The sequence below is a fragment of the Elephantulus edwardii genome, unplaced genomic scaffold (assembly GCF_000299155.1).
Source record: "Elephantulus edwardii isolate Elephantulus edwardi_28Jun2011 unplaced genomic scaffold, EleEdw1.0 scaffold00325, whole genome shotgun sequence".
In the NCBI taxonomy this organism is placed as follows: domain Eukaryota; kingdom Metazoa; phylum Chordata; class Mammalia; order Macroscelidea; family Macroscelididae; genus Elephantulus; species Elephantulus edwardii.
Window position 1 is genome coordinate 1869634 of NW_006400075.1, and position 8729 is coordinate 1878362.

At 52.7% G+C, this 8729-nt stretch overlaps 1 protein-coding gene across 1 annotated transcript in view; it reads left to right on the forward strand.

Annotated features, from left to right (window-relative positions):
* Positions 1-8729, forward strand: part of UPB1 (ureidopropionase, beta) — a 32138-nt gene that overhangs the window by 13842 nt on the left and 9567 nt on the right. The window contains exons 4-5 of the mRNA XM_006901427.1: positions 3816-3910; positions 6253-6414. Coding sequence (XP_006901489.1) covers positions 3816-3910; positions 6253-6414 — 257 coding nt within the window. The remainder of the gene's footprint in view (positions 1-3815; positions 3911-6252; positions 6415-8729) is intronic.

Sequence of the window (8729 nt, forward strand, 5' to 3'; positions counted from 1 at the left end):
CAACAATGAATGAATGGAATTCCAAAATCTCTGTAGATGTTCATTGAAATGAAAAATAAAGAAATAAAAAAAAACAAACTAAAAAAACTCCACCATTGAAACCTTGGTGGGAGAAAGTGCTCCATGTGAAGCTTGTAAGCAGTGTCACTGGATGATACACATAGCGACGGCTGGTGTTGCCTGTGTTTTATTTCCACCACAGTGAGAAGAATGTAAAAGAAAGCCCTGTGGAGTGTCTCCCCACACTTGTGCTGGGTCACCGTGGTTGGTGCACAGTGTGCCCACGAGCCTCAGCGAGCAGGACCCACTGTCCTTTCTGATCTGTGGCCACCATCCCCTTCAGGATATTGTCAGTGGGCCCTCGAGGAGCCACATCAGGAGACTCTGAGAAAGAGAAGAGATAACGGCCAGGGTAGACCCAGGCCTTCCCGTGGAGGTGCAGGCCCCACCTCACTAGAGAGGCAGGAAGCATGAGGGGTCAGGGCACCATCGGGTACAAGTGTCTGTGTCCTGTGTGTGAGATTGAGAGAGACACTGCATGGGCTCCTGACACCCCCTCCCAGGCTCACACCACTGCACCCCTGTCATCCAGCTCCTGCCTCATCCCTCTTCTTCTCCCTCCACTGCCCTGCAGCCATGTACTGCTGCACCTGTCACCAGCCACCCAGTCTCTTCCCCCTTCCTCTCACTTCACCACACCCATCCTGGCCATCCCCCACTGCACCCCAGCCTCTGCCTCCACCACTGCGCCCTTGCCCCTCAGCCAAACTCCTTCCTTCCGCTGCTCCTTACCCCCTCTCAGCCATGCACCACGGTGCTGCACCCCTGCTGGCCAACACCTGGCCCCCAGCCCCTACTGCTTCCTGCTTCCTCTTCCTCCACTGTCCCACCTCATTTCAGCCCCTCTCCACTGCACCCTCAGCCCCTACCTCAGCCCCCTTCATCTCCCTCCATGGCCATCCCATTCCAGCCATACCTCACTGCACCCCTGCCCCCTCAGTACCCCTGACTTTTTCCCTTCCTCCACCTTCCCCATCCCCCCCTCTAAGCCGCCTCCCCAGCAACAACCCCTTCCTCTCCCTCCACTTCCCTCCCTTCCACTCTCTCAACCCTGACCCTTCCCAGCCACTCCCCCTTTTGGCTACCCCACTGGGCCCCTTTCTCTCCCTTCCCAAGAGCACAAGCTCTGAAGGAGGTGTGCATGGTGAGGTGACAAACACATCTGCATCCGTCACTGATCATGTGTCCACTGTGGAGAGAAGCAAAGCGAAGTCTGCCCACCACATGCTCTTGCACCTCGTCTGCACAGCACCAGCTTCTGCTGTTCCACTGCCTTCTGAGAAATGGGGGCATCAGCGACACTGCGGCACGTTACCCATGAAGACATGGGTGTTTATTCTCAGAGCCTGTAAGTGTCACAGATGCGACCTGTGACTTCTGAGGTGCGCCTGCTGCAACCAGGAGCACTGCCCTCCAGCCTGCAGAAGCATTATGCTATCTTCTCTGATAGAGCCCTGAGCAGTTGCCTTTATCCTTTTTTTAAGATGATATTTTGTTGGGTCTTGGGTGAATATTCACAAAGCACTTCTGTTTCTTGCTCTGCAGTTTCCAGACAGATTGTTCAGTGGCCTGGGACACTTGCTTCACGGTGCAGGAGCCTGCACCGTCCCGTCCAGCTGGTTCCATTTGTTCCCCTACCCCACGTCTCACTTCTGATCTGAAATAATCCTTAGTCATTCCATCTCGTGTAGATCAATTAAGGGGCTGCAGTGATTGTGGGTGATATTTGTTCATTTTGTGAGAGTCACTCTGTGATTTAGGGGCAGGGTGGCCTCAGAGACTTGTTTGGGCTCCAGGTTTAAAGAGAAACCTAGGACTTGAGTGTCAGGGAGTCTTCCCATTTGCACAAGCCTATGAGGTCTGTTTTTCTGAAGAATCTGAGGTTCTGGTGCACATTTTCATCCTTTCCTGTCTGAGTCTGTCTGTTGTGTGGTGTTGGGTGCTGTCGAGCTGGCTGTGACCCCAGCGACCTTATGAAAAACAGCTCTGACCCGCTTCCTGCCTGGCGCAGTCGTAGTGTCTGGTTAGTGATGACAGGCGGGCACCATCCAGAGCCGCCATTCTCGGGACAGGTGAAGCTGTGATCCTGGGGACAAGGAAGCCCGTAAACTGGCTTTCTTTCTCCTTTGTTCTGGACAACACTATCAGTCATGTCTCAGATGTTCAAACGCTTTTAAGACTGATCTGGCATATAAAAAAGAAAACATTGTGGACTGTGCTATGCCAATTTACCAAGACGCCCCATTAGATTGTGGTTCTAAACTTTCATCCACATGTGCAATCGTACAAGATGTCTGGTTGTGTCTAAGATGTGTCTGTAACGGCGTGTGCGTGCTTTGTTGCAGATAGTAATATATGAGTGTGTGCACACATGGTAACACCATGCTATGGGCACACCCTGGTTGCACAGTAGACAGCCTTGCTTCGTGGTGGTATTTGGATGCTGAGAGGTCAGTGGTTCAAACCTAACAGTGGCTCTGTGGGATAAAGGTGAAGCAGCCAGTCTGCTTTCTGAGATTATGGCCTTGGAAACCTCCTGTGAGTCAGGATCGACATATGGTTTGGTTTTCATCTTTAAGGATGTAGGTAGCCAGATATTTCTTTCATGATAACCTTGAGTTAGAACCTGTTAGCCTTTCAAAGGAGCTATGGTGGCCTAATGGCAAGAAGCAATGATGCAGTCCTGAAGGAATGCAGTTTGAGGCCACCAGCTGCTCCATGGGAGAAAGATGGGCAATCTCATCCTGTGCAATTATCTGGCTCTGAAAACCTGCTGGAGGGTCAGCTATGGGTTGGTTCTGACTCAACGTTACACATCAACAACCTTTTAAAATATTGAAGAGCAATAATGTCACTTTGAAGACTAAGGTGCCCCTGATTCAGATCATTGGCTCTTCATTCACTTGCTGTGCATCTGAGAACTGGACAATGAATAAGGATAACAGAAGAACTGATGGCTTTGAACTGTGGTATTGGAGGAAAGTACTGAATATCCCATGATCTGTAAAAAAAAAGTGTAGCCAGAATGCTCATAGGGAGTGCTCCACAGAGGCAAAGATGGTGAAGCTTTGGCTATCATTCTAGGCGAGGCTATTCTTTGCAAAGGGGCATCATGCTTGGAAAAATGGAAGGTCAGCAAAGGAAAGAGCCCCAAAAAGATGGATTGACACAGTGACTGCAGCAGTGAGTTTCAGTGTATCAGGAATCATGAGGCTGGTACGGGACAGGCCAGAGTTCAGACTTGTTGTTCATAGGGTCATAGGGTCTCTATGAGTCATACTCAACAGCACCTAACAACAACAGCTACAACCTCTGAGGTAGCAGCTTATCACAAACTGATCACAAGTTCCACCCTGGGAAGAATGCACTTCTTCCTGGGGTGCCCGGTCTTCATGGTGGCTTTCCACACCTGAAGAATCCCACATACCTGAAGAACCCCCCCATCTCTAGGAAGTGGCAGCTTGGATGGTGAGGTGCTAAAGGTCCCTCACTAGCTCAGGATGCCCTGACCAGCTGTGCTCAGGCCTGGCACCGATCACTGCTGTGTCCTGCTGACTGGGACCACTTTTTGCTCCAGCGTTTGAAATTGTGGGGTTTTTGTTGTTGGTTTTTTACTAGAGGCAGACACCCTAGTTCAGCCAAGGAGCCCAGAGGGTGGGTTTGTGCAGTGCATGGGTGGTTAGGGACACCAGGCTTCAGGGCTTTTGTTCCCCTCCCCCACTTTCCCTCACATGCCTGCCTGTCCTCTATTGCAGCGATGCCCTTTGCCTTCTGCACGAGAGAGAAGCTCCCATGGACGGAGTTTGCCGAGTCAGCAGAGGACGGGCCCACCACCAGATTCTGCCAGAAGGTAGGCTGTTTACAGGGTGTCTCCTGTTGTCTGCAGAGTGGCCAGGGGCAGAGGGCCAGACACAGCAGATAGGAGAAGGCTTCCTGCTACCTCAATCGAGTGTCCCTTTACTTGTCATGGAGAATCAGGGCTGAGGTGCCTCTCTAGCCCCACCAGGTCAGGGTTTGCAGCCCAGCTGGGGACCAGGGACTTCTGCAGGGGCCCTGAGTTCTGAGGATGCTGAGTCCCTGTCCAGAGGCCCCCTTGCCCTTTCTGGTCCCTGGAGCTGCATCAGTTCCCATGAGGGCAGACGTAGATCTGACTTTCTTCACTCAGCCCTCACAGGAGGCAGACCTCTATATGGATGAAGTGTCCAGAGCAGGCAGGGCCACAGGGCAGGGCACAAAGGGCTGTTGGCCCAGGGCATGGGGCGTGAAAATGACCTCAGGTCCATGGTGACGCCAGGCAGCTCTGTAAATGACCAAAACCACACACTGTATACTGTCTCAGTACATGGTGCAGGCTGAAGACTGCACCCCAGTGCAGCTCTTATGAGAAGCCCCGGTGGGGCAGTGCTTGGAGCACTGGCTGCCAAGCAGCTGGAACCCACTGGCGTTCTGTGAGAGAAACGAGGCAGCTATTCACTGAGTCCTCTGCTGCTGTGACATGAGTTGATTCAGGGGCCATGGGCGTTGGGTGATCCCTACTCAACCTCATAGTCACCAGAACCAACTCACAGCTGACCCTCCAGCTGCAAAGTGGTTTCCCAGGCTGTAAGTCATGAGAGGAGATTGCCTGCCTTTCTCCAGAGGAGCCACTGGGGGATTCGAACTGCCAGAGGACGCTGCCTTTGTGTGAGAAGCACAACTACCTACAGGCACAAATGGTTAAATGAAGCACTAGCCCGCCAGCAGAAAGGTTAGCAGTTTGAACCCACCAAGAGGCACTTTGTGGGGAACCAGCCCACCTGGCTGTGTGCTTCCACACAGAACCCCGGGGTGGCCAGAGAAGAGCTGTACTTACACCCGCTGCTTCCAGGGCTTCTGAGCGTGGCAGGCCTCACTCGCCTGCAGGGAGAGTGCCTTTTCCCTGCTCTGTGCCTCTTTGTCAGGTTTTATAAATATCCTCAGGGCTTTGAAAGCAGAGCTTTACTGTGTTTTACATCAATAAAGCACCCTTTGTGCGTTTCTGCCAACCAGCTACACCTGAACGAGCTTATTTCATTTGTTTGTCACTGCTGCACGTTCTGTGTGTGGCATTGTGTGTGGGCAGGTTCCTCGTGGGAGAAGTACAGTAATAGCGGTGATTGTGCAGGGCCTGAAGCTGGTCCTCTGAGCACCAGAGCTGAGGGCGGTAGGCAGTGGACCTCCCCACCCCCACGCAGGTGTGAGTGACGGACAGGGAAGGGAGGGGTCTGGAACTAGTGCAGACCTTGAGCCCAAGCCCAGAGGAGACTGAGCGGCAGGGTGGGGCAGCCTGGGGACACCTGTCTGCAGAGATAGGCGGGAGTCAGCAGACCACCCTCACACCACTGCAGAGATGGGCTGAGGACAGCAGACCACCCTCTTACCTATGTAGAGATGTGCTAGGGACAGGTCGCCCTCACACCGCAGCAGAGATGGGCCGGGCACAGCGAATGGGCGAGGACCATCAGGCTACCCCGACACCTATTATAGATGGGAGAGGGCCAGCCAACAGGCCACCCTCACACCTATGCTGAGATGGGCTGGGGACAGTGGGCCACCCTCACACCTCTGCACAGGTGGACCAGGGACAGTACACTGCCCTCCACCACTCTCTGTGCGGCCTCTGCCCTTTGCTACCACTCAGAACAAAGTGTTGAAGACCAAGTGGGCTGGAAGAGAGATAGTCATGCTGCCCGTCTGGCCGCCACTGGTCCTGATGGTCTGTCTCCTGAGGGCAGCAGGCTGGCAGGGGTGGTGGGCAGTGAGGATGGGTGAGCACAAAGCCCCAAGGTTGTGCAACCATCTGGTCCCCGCTGATGCAGAACTAGTGTAGACATCCCCTGTCACCTGATGATGTCCAGGTGCTGTGCAGAAAGGCCTGGTAGCCATACCATGGAGCCCACAGCCAGCAACACTTGGTCATCTCTGCTCCTGGGGCTGTACTCCACTGAGCAGCAGTGGGCGACGGCTTTGAATCTCAGTCAGCTGAGCATGAGGCTTGGGACCACCCTGACATTTAGTCTTGGGCACAGCAAATCCAAAGGACGTCTCAAGGCCAAGGTGAATTATAAAGCAAAGTTGTAGAAGTGTACCCTGAGAAGTCCACCAGGGTTCGTCCCCACCGTCCCTACAGTTGGAGGTCTGACCCTGGCTGTGACCCCCACCCTGGCCCTGCAGCTGGCTGAGAAGCATGACATGGTGGTGGTGTCACCCATCCTGGAGCGTGACAGCTCACACGGGGACATCCTGTGGAACACAGCCGTGGTGATCTCAAATTCTGGCGCCATCCTGGGGAAGACGAGGAAAAACCACATCCCCCGAATCGGCGACTTCAATGAGGTGAGAGTTGCCCGCTGGGCCATACGCCTGTCAGTGAGGAGGTCCCAGTAAGACCCATGAGCCACACGGCATGAAGGCAGTGGGTCTGCATCAGTGGGCAGGCTGGCAGTGCCCTGCACCCCTGCAGGCACTCACCACCAGCAGCAGGGCTGCCGTAAGCTAGACCCTCACTTGCCTTCCTGGGACACTGTCTGTCTGGCAGCAGATAGTCGGTGCTGTCGAGCTGATTTATCCACGATGCCCTTGTATGTGTGTCTTGAATGATGCTCCATAGCATTTTCAGTGGCTGCTTTTGGAATGCCATTGTCAGGCACCTATGTGTGGATGTGAACCTCCAACCTTGCAGCACTTTGCTGCCATGAATGTTAATGTTTTGCATCTCCTGACGGCTCCAGGCTGTGGGCACTATGTCTGTTCCAACTCATGGTGGCCCCATGGGTCTCAGAGTAGAAGACTCTACTTTGGTGGTAGATTGTTCAGAGGTGACAGGTGACAGCCAGGTCCTTCCTCCAAGGGGCTTCAAGGAGGGCGTGGACCCCTCATGCTTTGGTTCTCAGTCACACTTGTTAAGCGTCCACACCAAGGAAGCTCTGGTGGCCTAGTGGCAAGAAGCTGCAATGCAATCCCACGGGTGAGCATTTTGAATCCACCAGATGCTCTGCTGGAGAAGGAGGGACAATCTCCTCCAGTACCAGTCAGATATGATTTGATGGTACACACACAGAGACTATGAAAAGTGGTATGGAAGGAAAAACAGAACAAGTGCTGTAGTGGGCAGGTGCGGTTCCAGGGTCCCTTTCCACTCCTTGGCCACTCCAGCCTGGTCTGTTCTCAGGAAGGTGAGGAGATGTGGGGTCTAGGGTTGGTGTGACAGGCATCCTTCCCTACTTGTCCAGCCTATAGGGATCAGGCAGGGTGAGGGGCCCTTTGGTTACTTCAAATGTGTAGTTAGGTGGGGCAGTGAAGGTGGCCGCTTGAAAGAGGGCACGGATTCTCAGTAGAACATGTATGCTGCCCCTCACTTACTGAGTATTTTGTTATCTGACTCTTTGCATTTATCAGTCCCACTATTTTGCATATAAACAATATGTATGTGGCAGCAACATGTGCTGAGGTGGGAAGTGAGAGTAATGATGGTGACGGTTAATGTCGACTTGGCTGAGGTATGGTTCTCAGTTGATTGGACAGTTATACAGTGTAACATGATGTGATTTGGCAGTTATACAATGTTACATGATGCTGTGGTTTGGAAGTTACCTGATGATGTGATGATTTGGCAGTTCTGTGATGATTTTATTTGGCAGTTACATGTTATGTATGTTATGATATGATTTAATGGTTACTTGATTTGATATGGCAGTTTCATGATGAAGTGATTTCTTGGCTACGTGATGATGTGATTTGGGGGTTACATGATGATGTGGTGAGGGGTTCTGTGGTGAGTGATGTGATTTTGCATTTATGGTAATGTGATTTGGTGATTATATGATGCTGTGATTTGGCAGTTCCATGGTGATGTGATTTGGGGAGTTATGTGATGATGCAGTTTGGCAGTTTATGTAATGATGTGATTTGGCAATTACTTGATGATGTGATTTGGCGAGTTTATGATGCTATGATTTGGCGAGTCCATGATGATGTGACTTGGCAGTTATGCAATGATATGATTTGGTGGTTATGTGATGCTGTGATTTGGCATCCTCTTGTTGTGATCTGGTGTGGTCATTCTATATTTTTGCACATTGATTTTTGTATAACAACCTGGTTTAGAGCCTAACTCTATCAATAAGTGAAGAGTGGGTGCACAGCTGTCCAGGGTGTCATGTCCTCAGTCCTGGTTATCCTGGGGCTGCTGGCTTCTTTCAGGACAGTCAAGTGGCTGAGGACCAGTCCTGGGAGAAGGCAGTCCCTGCATCTCAGGAACAGCTGCAAGTGGCAGTGAAGGTGTGGCCCCACACTGTTTGCCTGGGTGGCTCTTTAACCTTGGGCATAGGTGCTTGTCCCAGGGCCTATGTGTCCTCCATATGTGCACATCCTGTGCTGACCGCCCCGGATCCTGTGTCCTCCTCATGTGCACGTCCTGTGCTGACTGTCCCGGACCCTGTGCCCTCCTCGTGTGCATGTCCTGTGCTGACCGTCCCGAACCCTGTGTCCTCCTCGTGTGCACGTCCTGTGCTGACCATCCCGGACCCTGTGCCCTCCTCGTGTGCACGTCCTGTGTTGACTGTCCCGGACCCTGTGCCCTCCTCGTGTGCACGTCCTGTGTTGACCGTCCCGGACCCTGTGCCCTCCTCGTGTGCACGTCCTGTGTTGAC